The 19995-nt window shown below is 28.8% G+C and overlaps 2 protein-coding genes across 5 annotated transcripts; one reads left to right on the top strand and one right to left on the bottom strand.

Annotated features, from left to right (window-relative positions):
* Window positions 1–8772: 8772 nt before the first annotated feature.
* On the top strand, window positions 8773–11313 carry LOC123892828 (E3 ubiquitin-protein ligase RLIM-like). Of its 2 annotated transcripts, none has more exons than XM_045942706.1 (2): window positions 8773–8964; window positions 9575–11313. In XM_045942706.1, the coding sequence occupies exon 2, from the start codon at window positions 9579–9581 to the stop codon at window positions 11130–11132; it is 1554 nt and encodes a 517-aa protein (XP_045798662.1). In that variant the 5' UTR covers window positions 8773–8964; window positions 9575–9578; the 3' UTR covers window positions 11133–11313. The 2 variants fall into 2 exon arrangements, with proteins under 2 accessions (XP_045798662.1, XP_045798663.1); XM_045942707.1 differs by having other exon boundaries at window positions 8793–8964; window positions 9579–11313.
* A 2942-nt stretch (window positions 11314–14255) lies between these two features.
* Window positions 14256–18335, bottom strand: LOC123892827 (protein PIN-LIKES 6-like). 3 transcript variants are annotated; one of them, XM_045942703.1, is made up of 11 exons: window positions 18218–18335; window positions 17873–18119; window positions 17691–17770; window positions 17089–17213; window positions 16759–16880; window positions 16129–16332; window positions 15735–15809; window positions 15475–15575; window positions 15104–15156; window positions 14823–15011; window positions 14256–14590 (listed from the first exon to the last, which is right to left on the bottom strand). In XM_045942703.1, the coding sequence occupies exons 2-11, from the start codon at window positions 18059–18061 to the stop codon at window positions 14469–14471; spliced, it is 1260 nt and encodes a 419-aa protein (XP_045798659.1). In that variant the 5' UTR covers window positions 18062–18119; window positions 18218–18335; the 3' UTR covers window positions 14256–14468. The 3 variants fall into 3 exon arrangements, with proteins under 3 accessions (XP_045798659.1, XP_045798660.1, XP_045798661.1); XM_045942704.1 differs by having other exon boundaries at window positions 17873–18099; window positions 18218–18325; XM_045942705.1 differs by having other exon boundaries at window positions 18221–18315.
* Window positions 18336–19995: the final 1660 nt, after the last annotated feature.

Raw genomic sequence — 19995 nt, 5'->3', positions numbered from 1 at the left:
ATTAATTTGATATTAATGTAACTATATAAATATTAATTAATATAGTTGCTTCTTTAAGACAGATCATACACACACATCTACAACCAAAAGATATCCAAATTCCAAGCAAAGAGATTCATAGAAATGTAAATAACAAATGTAACTTTCAAATGTAACGATTACTATGTATATAAATTAAACTCTTAATAAATTTGTTAATCAATGAAAAAGTGTAGTTAACCAATAATTTACTTATTATTAACCATATATATATATATATATATATATATATATATATATATATATATATATATATATATATATATATATATATATAGTTATAGTTATTATAAATTGCGAAATGCAAGAGACAGCCTTCAAAAAAGTGATTTATATGCATAGCTAGCATTTCATGATAACCACGTTCACGCAAGGGCCACCCTTTCTTTTTCTTTTCATAATAATTCCATTTACATCATTATTTTTTTTGAATCACAAATTGAGAATTTGTCCATGTTTTTAGCTTTGGTGTGTGGATTGGATATTCTTTGTGCACAACTGTAAAGACTAATTTCTCGAGTATTATGAGACTCAAATGAATGATAAATTTTTCCTAAGAGTCTGCATGTCCAAACCCAGGAAAAAAAACCTCAAATATGATTTATCAGAAGAAAAAAATACTATCTTAAAAGGTTGCGTATCATTTTCTTTCTATTTCTCTATACAAATAATTATAGACAAGCATTACTTCCTAAAGAAAAAAATAAGGTAAAATTGATACAGATATTATTGACATTGTAATTATTAGCTCCCAATTTCGAGGTGAAGTTTGTTAAGCGTCAAACAAATATAGTTGTTCACACTTTAGCAAGGGCGACATATTCTAGGATTAGCTAGAAGACACTATATTTTCTAGTTTTTTTTGTTTTTTGGCTAATTGTTTTTTTTTAAGAAACTAAATTAGCCCAACCAAATTGGCGCCAGAGAGAATTTTATTATTATTATTTTTTTTGGCTAATTGTATTTTCTAGTTGATACCTCATTCTATTACAAAATTAACCGTTGCATTGAATTAATACTATAACATAGATCATATATATATATATATATAGTCAGGATCCGTTGACACCAACTAGTTTGACACCAAATGTTACACCTCTCAATAACGTTTTAACCGATATAAATTTTATAAAATCCACCGTTGGATTGAAAGTTTACATCATATAGATCATTTGTGTAAAATTTCAGACAAATCCAAAATCATTTGATATGCTATTGAGACACATAAAGATTAACGGCATTTAAAAAAAAATACAAAAACCGTTAATTTTGATGTATCTCAATAACATATCAAATGATTTTGGATTTATTTGAAATTTTACACAAATGATCTATATGATGTAAACTTTCAATCCAACGGTGGATTTTATAAAATTTATATCGGTTAAAACGTTATTGAGAGGTGTAACATTTGGTGTCAAACTAGTTGGTGTCAACGGATCCTGACTCATATATATATATATATATATATATATATAACATTAATCGAAAATTATTTGATACGTCAATGAAATACATTAACGTTTTACGAACATTCAAAAAATGAGTTAATTTTGATGTGTCTCATTGACATATCAAATATTTTCCGATTAATGTCATATTTTATAGACATGATCTATGTTATAATATCATTCAATTCAACGGTCAATTTTAAGTTTGACACAATGATGACTTCGACTTCATTTCAAATAAAATCCGCATTAGAAAAGGAAAAACATCGATGTGAAAATTTAAAATATAAACATTAACTTACAAATAAAGTGATTTTTGTGAATCGTTGATCGTGATTACGACTTCTCACTTGAGAGAAAAAAATTATCTTCTAACGGAGGAGAAAAAACTTGTGCTTAGATTATTTCAAATATATAAATTTATTTGTCTCGAATTTAATCGATATGAGTCTGTTTGATTCGTAAAAGATAATTAATATGTATATAATTTAGTGACAAGCATTGCTTAAGACAAAAAAAAAGCAGCATATCCAATGTTATTTTTGAGACGGATTCTAAAAGTGTGGTGGATGAAATCAATCATTTTCGTGGTGGTGGTGGAAGCTCTGAGTTTTGTTCTCTTATTTGTCATATTACTAGTATCCGGACCCGTGCCAAGCACGGGTAAAATGAGACTAAAAAATTAACATTTTAATATTAAAATTTTCATCATTCTGAAATAAAAAGGATGAAAAATGAAAAACTATAATATAAAAAAAGTAGGATCCCGTATTTGTCAAAAATAAAATAAATTAAGATCTCGTATTAATATATAAATATAGTCAATTAAAATAGTTTTAAAATCATTTACAATTCAATTAAAATTGTACCTCTGATTTTTTATTTTACCGAAAATTAAACGTACAATTTTAATATATTTCCCGCGTGAATCACAAAAAAAAAAAAAGAGTAGGCCCCGTATAAATTACAAAAAAATAAATCATGTCTCTTAATATATACGTAAAAATATAGACTCGTTTGTAAACTTTTTTAAAAAAAGCCCCCCAAACAAACAAAAAAAAGTTAAAATAATCTCATAATACCCATAGTAAAATAAATATGAAACAAAAATACCCTAAAAAAATTATTTGAATATATCTTGTATTAGTTAATTTAATTTCCACATCAATATCCTCCAAATAAAATAAATATAGAACATCGTATAAATTATTGGAAAAAAATATGTCTTTGTGTTAATATATGAATAAAAATAATGTATTTATTGTAATATATTTTTTTTGGTATTAAGTAGTATTAACACTCTTGTTCTCATGGAAGAATTCGCTGATAATTCACAGTTCGACTATCAGGTAAGTATAGCCCCAAAGTAATACATGTGCAAAAATATATGCGCATGTAAATTATAAATACAAAAGTCTCACGTAAATTATAAAATAAAAATAGATTTCCGTCTTAATATATGAATATAAATATATAATTTTCATATAAATCAACAAAAAAAAGTTATATATAAATAACAAAAAAAATGAACACAGACCCGATAAAAAATACAAAAAATAGATCAATGTATGAATATATGAGTAAAAATATAAAATCTCGTATAAATGTCTTAAAATAAATCGCCCAAGCAAACAGAAAAAGTTAAATTAATTTCATAATATCTAAAGTAAAATAACTATGAAAAAAATAGGAAAATGCTAACTTGTTCCCTTAAAATTAATGTAACACATATAATGATTTAAATAAAAAAATATTTTATTAAAATTCATGCGGTTAATTCAAGTTTAAATTTTCATAAATAAAATGCAGAAAAATTTATTATATAAAAAAAATGCACAAAATTGAAGAGAATATTTTGATATTTGGATTCTTTAACATGTACTCTAAGAATTAACATGACCCAAAAAATTAGTCACAAATTGCGGACATAATTTTTTATTATTTAATCATACACATTAATAGTCTAACTAATTTAATTGCGCGACATAATTTTTCTAATTTTGTGTTTTTAAGAGACTTGGGGTTGTTGTTGTTTAACTCTAGGAACACGATGTACTATGATGGGATCATCTTCTTCTACTTTTCTATTATATGACTTTATTGGACAGTGCAAGTGTTCCGATTTTAGCATATCTTATGCCTTTATTAATAAAACCACCTTATGTAATAAAAAATTATCATAAATAATGCATTCGACACAAACATTGAAATTAAAAAAAAAAGTTATATATGTCTACATCATAAATCAAATTACATTACACTGCAACAACTGAACATAAATCTCCAAAACGTAAAAGTAGCAAATTGAAAAGACAAACAAAACTAAAAAATGTAAAGAATTATTCTTCAATGTCTTAAACCCATGCCTTAGATGAGTCCGTCATCATTCTACCAAACAGATCTACATATAAAATAGATTTAAAAATTAAAATTAGTACCTTAATGATCAAAGTCATTATATTTGAAATAAAAAAAAAATTGCACATAGTTTGTGACAAAAGAAAGATATAATGAAATATGACAAACTTATAGTGTGTGAAAGAAGAAATAATTTTACTCAAACAATGTATTAATCTGCGTACATAAACGAATAGATCAAAATATCATTTTATGTTAGATGGAAGGAATATTATTTGATACATCACATATGAGATTACGATTGATTTTAAATTACGTCGGATAATTTTTTAATAACGATATCTCCATCATATCTGCAGATTATGGAAAAATAATTATTTCGAATATTTTTAAAATAAAGATGCAAATAATATTTGATGAAATTACTTACCAATAAAAAATCTAAGAACACATCTTAGTCCTTCTACAAAAGAAAAAATACAAAGAAAATGGTGAAAATATAACATACATGTGCAATATATAAAAATATTACATTGAAATGATATTGAAAAAGAAAAGTTTCCAACTTTAAAAATTAAGATAATGAAATAGAAAGTTTCGAACACTATATAAATTTCAGACGTATGATCCTACACATTTCAACCACAACAATTAGAAACACAATAGCTACACAAAAATGATATTCACATACCAAATTAAAATTCTTAACATATGAGATAAGTGAGATCTTTGCAATTTTCATATGCATCCCAACTACCATATATATATTTAGAAAATAGGTGAGTAATATGAATTTACGATAGAGAAATCGTTTACCACCCAAGCTTTTACTAATCCCTTAATTTTTGAAATTGCCTTAATTTATGAGGTTCATTCTATATTTAACATTTCCAAAAATATATTGCATTACCATATTTTCCAACTATTTTAAATATACTACGGTCAATAATTATATACTACTGCGGTCAATTTTTTTTTAATGTATTCAGAAAAAGAAATTAGTGTTGCTATAATTATTTATAAAAAATATTTCATTTAAAAAAAATATTTCGATTTAATGTACCTATAGTTTTTTAAAAAATAAAATTATTAAAAAGCTTTTATTTACAATATAAAAATTAAAAACCTTTTCCTTACAATATAAAAAAATCATTTAGATAAATACTTCTTTTAATTAGTTTTTTTATTTTATGTCAAAGATTAATACAAAATTATTTAGAGGATTTTATTTTATTCTTTGAATTCGAATTTACTATAATTATAGAGATTGATATTTCCATTTTTATTAAACAAAACGTGTGGCTAATTTACGCTCAAATAAATATATTTCAATTTCAAATTCATTTTTTTTATTTGCTGAAAAAAATGAGCTAGTAAACATTTATTAGAATTAGAATTCTTTGAATTGTTGCCTTATATGATTTTAATTCATTCTATTTTACTGATGAGTGAATCAATTAATTAATATCAATCAATTAATTGATATTATGAATATAGAAATGAAAAATGTATTTGCATTAAAAATATGCTAAAAACGTATTTGCTTTAATTGGTTTAATAATCGTATTAATAGAAATTAATAGAAAATATGCTAAAAATATATTTGTAGTACAAATAAGCTAGTGCAACATAATGATATACATGGTAGTGCCAAAATAGCCTGTAGTACAATTTTTTTTGTTGCATTATAAATAAGTATAGTTTTTTTTTTTTTGTGTATGTCAATTTTCATGACTTGTTATTTGGTCTATTTATAAAATTAAAAAATACAGCATGTTTTAAAAAAATAAAATAAGGTTCTTTATTTTAATTTTTTTTTTAAAAAAAGTTCCTTATGTTTGAAAGCTTTGAAATTCGTCCAAAAAAGAAATTTGGAATTTTAATTTGAAATACAAATAAATTTGAAAATTGGAAGGAAAAGGCATATGAGGCGTGGCCCAAATACTCTATGTTTCTAGAATTAATTACTTATTATTAGACATGAGTACAAAAAGAGAATGCATCAATTATATTTCAAAATTATAGAAGGTCATTTGTGTAAAGATAATTTGAAATTATTGGCAATTATTATAGATAAATGAATTAATTGTCAAATGCATTAGAGAATAGAATGCATGAGAAGCAAATATTTTATAGGAGAGAGAAAGATGAATAGGTCTGACTTTATTCATATTATAGATTATAGATGAATTATCATATGCATTTTTAAAATTAAACCATATAAAGAAATTCTTAAGTAAGACCCATCTAAGTATTAAAATAAAACCATATTCTATATTTTGAAATTTTTTGATAAATTATCGAATAAAATTTAAAGAACTTTGAAATAGCATTTATTAGTATGCTACAACAAAGATTATCTTTTATTTCCTAATTTTTGTTTTCATTGTTTGTATATTTTTACTGTACATTGTTTTATATCTTTTTGGTAAACCAAAGGTATCCTCCATGCCCAACTGTGGAGACTAATTCTCTCGAGATAACTGAGATCCATTTAAGAGATCGACCTCTCTCGACATTATTTTATATTTGATTGTTGACAAATATCTAAATATAATTTAAATATGTAATTTTTTTATATATATGTAACTATTAAGAACCATGTCAAAAAAAAACTATTAAGATATATAAATGGGACACGAAAAAAGAATCTGACTAAATAAAGGAATAAATTACTTGTACCAGAAAAAAAAAAAAAAAAACTATTCATGTAAAAAAGAATAACTAAATAAGGAAGAAATTTCTACCAAAAAAATAAAATAAGAAAGAAACAACAAAATTGTGGCCCACGTGATAATATTATTTTGATTACTTTTATCAAATATCAATTTTACATATCAATTTTTTTTACAGTTATTTTACATATAAATAATAACACATATAGTTTAAATTCTATCACGAACACAATCCTTCCACCACAATTCTTCTAACAATAACTGAGGTTAAGTCTTTAGTTGTTGCCAATGTTATGAGAGTTTCTCTTTACTGTTTGATCTCCGTATCATCTTCTTTTGGATCTTTTGGCCCTTTTAAATTTCAAAAAAAAAAAAGAGCAAAACAAAATCAGTTGAACCCTTTGACTCAAATGTTCACACATCAAAAGGTAAATAGATTAAAAACAAAATAGAGGAAAAACTGACGAATAATTGTTGCGTTTAAGAATTATAATTTATTGATTACAAAGCTAACCTGATATTTTACATGTTTCTCCCATAATAAAATGCTAGCTTCCTTTCACCCATACTACACTTAAAAATCAAATATCAAATATAAAATTAAAATAGATTATTGAACAGGACTTGTACACTTGATTTAAAAAAACGCAAAAATATCAAATACATAAAAAAAAAAAAGGGAGTTTGGTTGAAAAAAACTTACATTCTTGTACATCATTTCCATTTCAATGGAAAATGATAATTTTCAAGAATCAAGATCTTTGACGTACCACAAATGCACGACACGAACCATCAGGTTCCAGCTCTCTTTCAAAGCATTGATCGAAGCAATAGAATCATATGATGAAGCCATGATATATTGTAAATAAGGTTGATGATGCAAAAATATTATATGCTTGTTTTGATCTTGATGAATATAAACTTGTTATAGACAGTCTATTTATAGGTGTAAAGCTCTCAAATAATATGTTTAATGGTTTATGCGTGTTTTATATTTTTAAGTCGTAATCTTCAAAATTTAATTTCAACCAAAAATACATGAAACCGACATTATAGTGTAATTATGAAAATCGTATAAATTAGGTGGCATTATTATGAGAATGAATATTGTGATATCATATACACTCATATACACTACATAACTACATAAATATAAAAATATGATTGTGTAATAAATTAATTCCATATTTATTAATAGCACAATGATTGTTTTGTTTATTTTGTTTTTGATGTGTATTATATAAAAAATATAAATTAAAATTAGTAAATTACGTGTTTACAAAAAATTCTGAATTTTGGTTTTAAAAAAATAAATTAAATAATTAGTAAAATTCGTTTTATAATAATAAAATTAAAAAAATAAAATAAACAAAACAGCCGGATTGATTATAGAAAACTATCATATAAGGCATTACTTTATGAGTTTATAAATCATCCCCGTTTTATAATAATGATCTTATGATAATTTAGATGCCTTAATTTATTTGTTTCTTTTGTTATAGTGAGTTGATGGCATTTGACAAAAATAATTTGTGACTACCTTAGGAAGAAAATGATTGAATATTGTAAAAAAAAAAAAATCTGTACGTAAATTTTTTTAACTTTCTATGTTAAAAATCATTTTAATATATTATATTTAAAATATGAGTATATATATTTATTTTTGTGACAAAAAATGTATATCACATTAAAAAAAAATTAAAAATAATTGTTGACTTAATATGTATATCACATTTGACAAAAATAATTCGTGACAAAAAATTAATATCACATTAAATATTTATTTTGATGATACTACCTTAATAGCAGTAACTAATTGATGCTTATCCTTAATTTTTTTTTTGATAAGAATGATACTACCTTAATTAGTAACCTTGTTTGTCTTGATTTTAAATAATTGTACATGATTTCCTACCTTGAAAACAAAAACAGAAACTTTTGATATTTCTTTTTTTATCCAAAAGTATCATTGTGATATTTCAACATTAAATGTGGGGAATGAGGTTGAATGAGGAGAGGAGAGAGAAAGGGAAATAAGTCTGGCTTTTTACATATTATAGATTAATATGTTATCTTGTAACCCAAACTTGGTTATGTTTATTAAGCGACAAACAAACATGATAGCTTATACTCTTGCTAGGGCGGTCATTTCCTGGCCTAACCGCTGTATCATTGAGACATTATCACTTTGTATTAGTCCTTTATTGAATAATGAAATAATATAAGTTTTTGTTTGTAAAAAAAAAAAAAAAGACAAAAAAAAAAACATAAGTTACACAAATCCGGAAACGTCGTCGTGCAGTGTGGTCTGTTGACGAGACAGAGTCGCCGGCTAAGGATGTTTTGATACAAAAAGCTTCTTCCTTCGACTCATTCAATTTTTCGATTTCTTAATTTCATATTTTTCTGGATCCTTCAAATCTGATCTAACCCTCTCTCAGGTAATTTTCTCTCTTCAATTTTTATTTTTTTATTTTTTTATACTTTTCACTTCAATACTCAATTTTCATTTTACTGTTAAAAATTCATACTTTACTCCATTTCCTCATGCCCACATTCTCATTCATGCTTTTCATCATCTGGGTATCTCTTAGTTGTACTTATTTTGTTGTGCTTGCTATCACATTTGTTACTTTGATTAATCACATTTTTTGCTGAGAAGTTATATACTTTTCACTGACACATTTTGTTGTGCTTTTGTTTTGTCTGATTTTAAGAATAGATTGTTTCTGGTGGTAAGTGTTATGGAGCACATACGCATACACCAGACAAAACACTGACACTGATTATAATTTAAGAAAATGAAAGTGATTGAATGTAACTACTTGTGTCAGGGTCGTATCTGGTGTCTGGTGTCTGTTATTGAAACACTAATACTAGACACACTTTCAATCTAAAGTGTCGGTGCTACTACGTAGGTGTTACTGTTATACCTTTTCCTGCTTGATTTGAGTGTTTTGTTATTAACTATTTTTCTGACTTGGGGAATTGTCTTTATTTTAGTACATTATATTGCTGTTTTGTGGTAATTTGGGATTTGTTTGGTTTCAGATAGATGGCTGCAAATTCTGATAATATCTTGTCCTTGTCATTGCGGCCTACTTCAGAGGTTGATGGTGGCAATGATTCTCGCCGAGTTGCAGTGTGTTCTCTTTGCCGCAAGGCCTTATCACCTGATGATGAGATAACAGGCGATCTTTCCACTGGTGGTGTATGCGGTGATTGTAAATTTTTATTGCTTGAAGACTTTGGGAATCACACCCTTACACAAAGCTCTCGAAGGAGGCTTAGAGGAAGATTGAGACATGGTAGTTCTGAATCAGTTGAGAACCCTACATCTGTAGATGAAGATCAATTTGTAGATGGTGATAACCCTGCATGGTCATTGCAATATGCTAGTGCAAATACGACTCCTAGTGGGTCTAGAAGCTGGAGGCATGCTCTCTCAGATACTGACAGTGATGGTTTTGATAATTGGCATTCTCTTCATGGTGAAAACGAATTTGGTAATTGGTCTCCTCTTTATGGTGAAAATGAATCAAGTTCGAGTTTTATACCGTATAGGATTCCTCGCAGTGAGACTGATTCTTTTTCTTTCAGTGCTTATGGAGGTGAGTCAGATATCTCTGTGGATAGACAGAGTTTTGTAGGCACTGGAATTTTTAATTTACCTGATGAGGGAGATGAGTTTGATAGTGACACTGACATAGATCCAATGCATGCTGGCATTGGCCATTGGAATTCGGATGATACACAAGATAATGACGAAGAAGAGGAGGATGAGGACGATGAAGACGAGGGGGAAAGAGAACTACCTGAAGTAGAAGCTGCTACTGAACCTGAGGGAATATTTAGCCAGATAATCAGAGAAACTTGGTTAGCTTTGGACGATGCTGATTTACCTCATGGATCTGATTTTGGAGATTTCCTCGATACTAGACGCTTCGATGATCTGCTTGATCATCTTGCTCAAAATGACAGCTCAAGACGAGGAGCACCTCCTGCTGCTGCGTCATTTGTGAATAATCTTCCTTGTGTAGTCATTAGCAAGGAACACGAGAAGCACGATGAACTAGTTTGTGCCATCTGCAAGGATGTATTGGCCCTTGGCACTAAAGTAAATCAACTTCCATGTTCTCACCTTTACCATTCTCATTGCATTTTGCCGTGGTTGAAGACACGTAATTCATGCCCTCTTTGTCGTTTTGAGCTTCCAACCGATGATAAGGATTACGAAGAGGGAAAACAGACCACTGATGGTAGAAATGTGATCTATGAGAGACATCAACTAAATGTTATGGATGATAGTTTCTCTGATATTTCTGATGGAGCTGAAGCGGGTGAAGAAGATGGTATCACTACTCATGATACCGCAGATTCTTCTGCAATAAGAGGTGGCAGAGGAAGATGGTTGTTTCTTGCTGCAGCTCCAATTGTTAGTCTAGTAGGAATGGTTATTGTACTGTGGTTAGGTAGGAACTCTCAAATTGAAGGGACTAGACATTCGAGTGCTCACTATTTGTCTGCGCAAAATCAGCACGGTGTTCGTGTTTATGGTTCTCAAAACCAAAGGGAGAGTAGAAGCAGAAGATGGTGGTGTCCATTCTAAGTGCTTATCAAATTCTTTATCAATAATGCATTTTGTAATAGCCAATATGTTTGATGTGGCTTTTATGATCACTAATTTAAAAAATAATGTGTAAATTTAAGTTTGTAAACTACCTGATTGTGCTTCAAGGAACTGATGCCTGAATATTTGACAATCAATTCTTTGATGTTTTTCTGTTTTAGACTGAATTTATTAAAGATGATTTTACTGTGAATTTTCTACATTTGCAGCCAGGTCATATATATATATATATAAAAAGCCAGGTTATATAAATTTTACAAATTTTCAGGATACAACTCCACATAGTTGCAGTCTTGGGGTGGATTAATTCTAATGAATTTGAATTTGATTCTTGTAAAATAAAGAGAGTCAACCAATCATGTTGGTCCAGTGGATTGGTGATTGCTGCTGAACTTGGTAAGGAGGACCACGGTTCGATCCCCCGTAACTACGTTTGAGAGGTGGCTGGAACCACTTGATGTCAGAACTGACCTCCGAACCAGATTACGCGATCCAATGAGCCGGATACTGAAAACCAAAAAATAAAATAAAATAAAGAGAGTCAGTAGTAGTTTATGATTGATTTAAACACTCAACATATTTTTTTGACAAAAAAATAAATTAACATTACACTGTTCAATAACTTATGCATGGTACAGGTAGGTATGTGTAGTATTTGAAACATTGTGAGGGATGAGCTTGGACATTTTTTCCCTTCTTTTTTCTCCGGAGGTAATCTTATTTGAATCACAATCAAATACCCCTCATTCATTTTTAAGCGTCGTCTGAGAATCGTGCGTACTATTCATATAACTTACTTTGACCATTTTTGTTATTGATATATAAAAATAAATGTTAGCGTATAAGATATTGTTCAATTTATCTCATATTTTCAAAATATAAAATTTTCATAATTTTTTATAATATACAATTAAAAATTTTAATGATTACATTCTGTAATAAATTTTTTATAATTGTTTCAACTAATTAAAACTATAATCTCCTTTGCTTTTTTTTTTAATCAAACTATAATCTCCTTTGCTTTTTTTTTTAATCAAACTATAATCTCCTTTTCAAAAATTTATTTATAAATTTTTCTTTTTTTTTGGTACGTAGATAAAACGACAAACCATTAAAAACTAACACTTTGAAGGGATCCCTGGTTCAAAAAAAAAAAAACACTTTGAAGGGATCCCAGTATGACATCCAACCTAATAATTTCGACATTTCTATTGGTTGAGTTAAAATTTATGGATAAAAAGTAAGGGTATAGGTTTAACTCGTAAGTAGGCAATACGTAAGCATGTAAGCACTATTTGAGTTTTGAAGTTTTCTCCGACTTTGATGAGTTCCAAGACCCAACTCACATAACTATTTTATCTAAGAAAGAAGAGAAATTGTCTTGATGTTGAGGTTGTCAAGATTTTTTTTAGTAAAAAAGTGCAATAAACATATAACAAATTAAGACATCCAACTAAATTGACAATCATTGGCCACCATCATTTACAACACTTCAAAAACATTAGTAAAAAAAAAAAGCTATAAAAGCATTTTGGGGGGAGTAGGCTAAAGTCCAAGTCAACATAACCAAATGAATTCGGCATTTGTCTCATAAAAATCTTGTCAAAAAAATAAAAAATCAAAAGAATAAAACTTAACAAGAGAAAAAGAGTACAGAACAACGAACATGAACAATAACAACAGGCAACAGAGGATATTTGACGAGAATGGATTCTCTCAATTACTTGAGGGAAATAGTTGAATCTTAGCCATTAATTTACGAGGAGTAAGAAAAAAAAAAGAGGAAAAATGTGAATTAAAAGGTAGAGATTGAAAAAATTGAGGAAAATAAAATTGAGAGAATCCATTCTCGTAAAAAACATCAATTAAATCTAAATTTAGTAAATCCTAATCTATTTCGATTTAAAAATTTAAGATGCAAATTTGCCATTAGTGGAGATATTCTAGCTTCATTCAAAGAGAAATAACCTCCAAACTTTCAAAGATGTTATATTATATCTATGACTTTAATAAAATCCAAAAGAAATATCTATGACTTTAATTTTCTATAATGTCAATGTAAACCGTTTTATAGTGTCGGTCATCACAATCAATCTGTATAACTTTAAAAGTGGTTAAGATAAAAGCTAAATGTTTTATTATTAGTATTTTTTTTTTTACAATGTCAATGTATATGAATTAAGGCCTTAATAGATGTTTCTTTTACAAGTAATTTAATGGTTAAAATTCACCTCTTAAGGTAAATAAGTGAAAGATCATGAATTCGAATCTCGTCCTACGTATAAAATGCAATAATATCCATACCAATTAAGCTATACTTACGGGGATAGACCTTACATTTTACTCCAATAACATGGTTTAATTTATTTATTTTATAAGTTCCATATATTTATATGAACTCATTATTATATTAAATAATTTTGAGTATCTTCTAGTGCAAAATAAACTGTAGAAGCATATTTATTTGGACAACCGTACTTGTCACGACTTTTGTTTTTCTCTAGCCACCTACCTGTCTTTCTATTTTTCAAAAGAGTAGGAATCACATTTAGTGACAATCATGTAGACTTTGTTCATGCTTAGCATGTGAAGGTATTTATTGATGTTTCGTTTTGTCTATGCAAATACTCCCTCCGGTCCTTATTATAAGGAACACTTTGGAAAAAACACACATACCAAGAAACCTTATCTTTCTTAATAAAAATTCTAAAATTTTACAATTTATTCCAAAACTAACCTTGGTGTATTAATTTATCCTTAGGGAATATATCACTCTAATTAATGCATAACTTTGGAATGAATACAATTTAATAAGGGTAAAAATGGAATTGTAAGAATAAATTTAATGATTGTTTCTTATAAAAAGGACCAAATTTTTTTTCCAAATTGTTCCTTATAAAAAGGACCGGAGGGAGTAATAGAATTGAGGAATATAATGCTAGAGAATGGGTCCTCCAAAATAGTTTGGTAAAGCGATAATTACCTAGGTTCAATAAGACATTTTTAGATCATATATCTCTAACCATAGTAGAGGGTGTGGCTTAGTAACGATCTAACCGATCTAAGATAGACTCTCGCACATCGTTAGATTTTTGAATCAAATTGAATCTTAAAAAATTGGCTTTGTAAGATAAAAATTGTTTAAACAATGTAGATCATCTCTAATGAGTAGACAGCAGAAATCAAGAAAAACAGATAGTTACACTATATCAGATATTGGTGTTTCTCCACTAATCTAAATTTCAAAGTGAAAAAATGAATGATACATATCAACATTATTGCATCAACATGATATCTATTAATCTATATGCAGTCTCAGAAGAGTATGCTGAGGTATAGAACAATCCATCCAGCCATTGATATTACAGCAAAGATATGTACCCAGAATAAGACAGCAGCTGCTTCCCTTCCACACCCTCTTAAGTTAGCAACAGCACCTGTGAACAAGTAAAACATTATATGTTAATAATAACAATCTTGTTTACAAATAAAAGAATTTCCTTAGAGTAACTTGAGATTAAGGCACTGTTCGGCAAGGCTTCCTAAACTGCTAGATTATAGTTTTTTTTCACTAGCTAATAATGTTTTTTGAGATGCTACTACAAGTAACATTGCTACTACCGGTGAGTCGGTGACTGTGAGAGCTAGGACGAGGGCACGTGTGTATACCTGAAAGGACAGATGTTGGCATTGAATGCTGAAGTAGTAGGACAAATCGAAACATCTTATCATCCGCAGGAAGAAAACCGAGCTTGTCAGCCAACGTCACGATGCCGAGTCCAACAGGAGGTACTAAAACTAACCGCGCGAAAACAATAGCAGCAGTTGTTCGAAAACCAAGTTTTGAACTTCCAGGTCCTGCAACCAAGACAAAAAGCAAACCTTGATTCCGTTAGTTGTTTCAGTCAAAAGATTTAAAAAATAATGAGAGCACTATGAAATGAACTTACCATCGATAAGGTTGCCTCCCAATGCCAACAGAATGCAAGGAATCATGGCCTCCCTGATTATAAAAAAAACATTTAGACATTATCGTCTATAATAGCTCCATAAGTATCACACAATGACTTCTGACGATAAATAATAATTTGTTATGACTATTATAGAACTAAGAGACTATGGTTCAGTTCCATATTAATTAATACATACTTTTGAAGTTTATATGTTTAATGTTTATAATCAAAATTGAATGTTTTCTTCGAAATATTTTTATTTTTAGAAGATATTTTTTTGAAAGAAACTAGGAAGAGCAAGAGAAAAAAGTTAAGATAGTTTCTTCTAAACCAATAGAAGGACAGAAAGAAAACTTTAATAGGCATACCCAAGAATCATGCAACTGTCAGTGAAGAAGAACAGAGGAGCTTCGGGCGTAAAGATCAGTTTCTTCAGAAACGGAACTGCACCAAGTGTCATGGCTAGAATCTGCAAAACATGTGTAAACACTCGATCAAGATCAACACCAACTCTTTAATATATTAGTTAACATGACGAAACCGATCTATTCATCAAAATACCAGTGGTTCACAAACATTACTTCCACTTCAACACATTTATATATGGATTCAATAAGGAGAAACTTACCGATGCAATGATAGGGGGTTGAAGAATTTGCTTAAGCTTCAACTTATCATATAAGAATCCTAGTAGAAGTTTAATCTGCATCAACAAACATATCGTAAGCATGAGATACAAATGAGATAATCAAACCAGCCCCTCAATAGAACTTTAAGTGCATAAATATAAAAATTAAACCGTAAACAATAGTTCAGAAGCCAAATAAAGATATTTTGGAAGTTGGACTTGAAGGACCAAAGAAAGAAAATTCAAATTGAAATATATGTCCATTTAAACTTGAGAACATAATTGTGAAATTAACATGAAGTTGTATAAAATGTAAATTTTACACAAATCTAGTTCATCAAATCATGTGAAAAAATTAAAAGAAAATTGCACCTGCATTTAAATTCAATCTCACCTTTGACTTCCCTGAAGCACTTGAAACTACTAAATTGTCCTCCTCCTCCCCCTCCTCCCGAGCAAGCAGTGGAGCTTGTTCCGTTGAACCATCAACCTTTGTAGAACTCTTTAGAGGAAGCCTTTCATGATCAATGTCAAAAGTTCCCTCTGGAGGAGGTGCCAACATATTAAATACATAGGTGTAAAGGATGATAGCACCAACCTAAGACAAAAGAGAATTAATATCTCACAATCAGTACTACGTTTTTTTGTTTCAATGAGAGTACGATCTCTAGAACAACATAAATACATGAACTAGTCTAAACTATAACAAAGACCGTAAAGTAAAGAGCCTTTAAACTGAAAATTGCTTCGCAAGTGAATGAATTATAAGTCAAGGAACAATAGCGACTTTAGTGACACTATAGCATAGTGTAACTTTAACAACCAGTTATTGTTTTGCAATATGTGATGTACTAATACAAAGTGTTGTCACTTGTCAAACAGCGGCTATCGTAGCACTAACAGCACCGTAGAATAGCAGAATTTGAACAAACAGCTTTTTTCCACGATCTACAATTGACAACACTGCATGATATATTATCAACTAAAATACGATGTAGTGGTCTACCAGATATCTAGAACTTACCCATTGGCCAAATGATATATAAGCAGTTCCATCCGTGCTACATTTAAGTGAGTCTCCGAAGGGATTGTTTTGGTCTCGACATAAAGCACCAATCAGGACAAGGGGCACATTCCCAATATTCCCTGTAAAGAAATTTGCCATGATATGATTCAAGACAAGGTAAAAGTAAAACAAACACATAATGGAACACAAATACAAAACATCTGTATTTTTCTTCTTTTTGAATTGAATTAAGTCAATCTCATATCATGTTGCATTCAATTCAATAATTTATAGATGGTAACCAAATCAAAGTATCAAATAAAAGAAAATCAAGTTTGATTGTATTACCGATTCCAATATGAATAATTGTGAACTTGAAGAAAGGGTATGGTGGGCGAACAATAGAGGCAACAATAAAACCAATGATTGATCCTACTATTGAACTCAAAACAACATTCACAGGAATAAACCACCTGCAAAATAATGAAATATCAATCAATTGGTGTCAAAATATGATTTTTTTTAAAATTCAGCAAATTCATTATGCTGCAGCATTAAGGTTTTTAATGCCTATGCAATAGCAATGCCAGCATAATTGTATTGCAATAGCTGTATTTGACTGTAATTCTCCGCAATACCAAAAATCACAAAATTCGACCTAAATTCTCAGCAATATCAGAGATCACAACCCAAATTTAAAAGATTTGGTGTGTAAATCATCATAATTACAAGTTTTTACAAGTATAATAATTAAGATTCAATTCAAATACACCGTCAACGTAAATATTTTTACACCGTCAATTAATCATAATCATCAGATCATTCAAAACTTTTGACTTTCAAACATAACTACTTAAATCAGTCATATAATTGATCATGATTTGTTGACAGTGTAAAACTTTTTACACCGACAGTGTATGAAAACTAAACTAGTAATTAACAGCACATACCAGTCAAGCATCTTTTCCAAAGTAACAGCTTGTCCTAACTGAGAGAATATCAAACAAGGTAGCAAAAGTGAAAAAACCAACTGCAAAAAACAAAAAAAGTGAATCATTGAATAAGTTAAAAAAATAATCAATTTTCATTAGAGAACAAAACACATGAACAGATAGATTATAAAGATACATACACCATTCAAAAGCCTTCTTCCAGAAGCAGGTAAAATATTAACATACTTAGAAGCCATAAGAAGACCTAAAGAACACATAGTGAAAACTTTAACTATTGGCAAAACCGCAATTTTGATTGAACCTAACAATGATTGTCCTCCTGGACTCTGATTCTCAATAGCCATCAATAATCTCTCCATCGATGACATCAATACGTCGTCGTTTCCTCTGTGCAGTTCTTCTGAAACTGCACAGAATTATATCAACCTTCAAATAATTAGAATGTTTGACCATTAGATAAACACACAAAAAAATCACAAACCATAAAAAAAAAAAAAAAAAAAGTAAATTAAACGCGTACGTACAAAAAAAAAAAACTGTAGAAGATCCTGGTCAGTGTTTGATTCAAGAGAAATTGTTTTGTTTGAGAGAGTGAGAGTGAGAGAGAGAGAAAACAAAAATCAAAACGATCTTAAATTAAGCTTAAATTAAGGTTTATATAATGTAGGTTGAGGTGTTTAAAAAGTGACACGTGGCTTGACGGCAATGGCACGTGACGGCATATGAATAGGATTCATTTTCAGTTCTTTTTTGATTCCACGCAAATAAGAAAACGCAACAAACAATAATGGAACAACTGTACGTATTGTTTTTAGAGTTTAATTGTTGTGCACCGTCGGTGTAAATCTTTTTTACACATACATTCAATGACGCGTTGCCACATCATTTAATAAATGTGACACATCATGTGTTTTTAATGACCATACATGATGTGTCGGTATATTATTGGACGCATGTGCAAAATAACTTTACACCGACGGTGCATATAAATTAAATTCTTGTTTTTATGATTTTTTTTGGAGTACTTTTGTTTTTTTGTTTTGTTTTTGTTTTAATTAATTAAATCTAAATCTAAATCTCATCTTATGTAAAGCTAACCAACCAACTATCTTCGTCACATGAATGAGACTGGTAGTTACAAACACACGCCAAAGTAACAATTTATCCGTAAAAAGGTATTTGATAAATATAATTTTTTGTTTTTTTTACTGTCTTTCTACTTTTGTTTATTATTTTTTTGGATTGGGTTAAAATCATATTTCATCCGCCACTCTTTTTATTAGAAAATTCTAGGTGCATTCTTTTAGCTACTTTTCATATATTTCTTAACACAACCGATTATAATTTTTTGTTTTTGTTTTACAAAACCAATTATAATTTTTGTTATCATCTACTCTAATATTTGAATTTAAAATTGAATATTAAAATCAACTAGCGTCAAATTTATTAATTTATTCTTGTTATCAACTTTGTATTCTTTATTGTAATTTCATTAAAAAAATATAAAAAGAATATATGATAAATACAATAAAAAGATGATATACTTAAAAAGAGTAACAAAACAAATTATGAATAAGAATAAAACAGAACAATCTGTACACATAAAAGTAGCAACAAAACATATTAATACGAACAAACAAACTTAAACAAGAAAAGAAACATACAATATTACTATCAAGTTTGCTATTAACCACTAATAATCTATACATCTATACCTATATATAAAGAGGATACAAAATATTTTGGTGTGGACTTTTCATAATACCAACAATACCCTTGATTTTTATTTAGCAACAAAAATCTTTTATGAAAAAAACTCACCCATAACATAAGACATTTTTTTTAGCAGCAAAAATCGTTTATTAACAAACTCACCGTAACATAATAGATGTTTTTTTTATTTTTATATAAGTTTGCACAATCAAATTCCTTTCTTTATAGATGCGTGTAATCAATAAATTCATGGATCTCAACTTCACATGATAGCTAAACCAATTGTTTCTTAAGGACCAAGGAATCATAAAGTGATTTTTGAAAGTCATCACTACTAAGGAAGAGTCAGACTCAATCCAAAGGTTAGTCCAATTGTTTTGGGCAACAATTTCAATTTCTCTAAGCACTCCACAAATTTGAATAGGGTTTGAAACAAGGTTTGAAATACTTCTTGATTTTGAGGCATGTACAACTTGACCAGAGGCCATAGCATACTTGAACAATAAGTCTTCTAAGTACAGCTAAATCAGAGCTTCTACCATTACAATAAATAATTATGTCATCTGCATATAAGCAATATTGAGAAGGA

Source organism: Trifolium pratense, linkage group LG6 (assembly GCF_020283565.1).
Source record: "Trifolium pratense cultivar HEN17-A07 linkage group LG6, ARS_RC_1.1, whole genome shotgun sequence".
Classification (NCBI taxonomy): Eukaryota; Viridiplantae; Streptophyta; class Magnoliopsida; order Fabales; family Fabaceae; genus Trifolium; species Trifolium pratense.
This window is presented reverse-complemented; position numbering and strand designations above follow the sequence as displayed.

Bases quoted from the DNA above. Each gene is read 5' to 3' on its own strand.
- LOC123892828 (XM_045942706.1), top strand. From the start codon at position 9,579: ATGGCTGCAAATTCTGATAATATCTTGTCCTTGTCATTGCGGCCTACT.
- LOC123892827 (XM_045942703.1), bottom strand. From the start codon at position 18,061: ATGTCATCGATGGAGAGATTATTGATGGCTATTGAGAATCAGAGTCCA. The intron at 17,214-17,690 runs GTATGTGCTGTT...ATTATTTTGCAG, and splicing joins TTGGAAAAGATGCTTGACTG to GTGGTTTATTCCTGTGAATG. The intron at 16,881-17,088 runs GTAATACAATCA...ATTTCTTTACAG, and splicing joins AATTATTCATATTGGAATCG to GGAATATTGGGAATGTGCCC.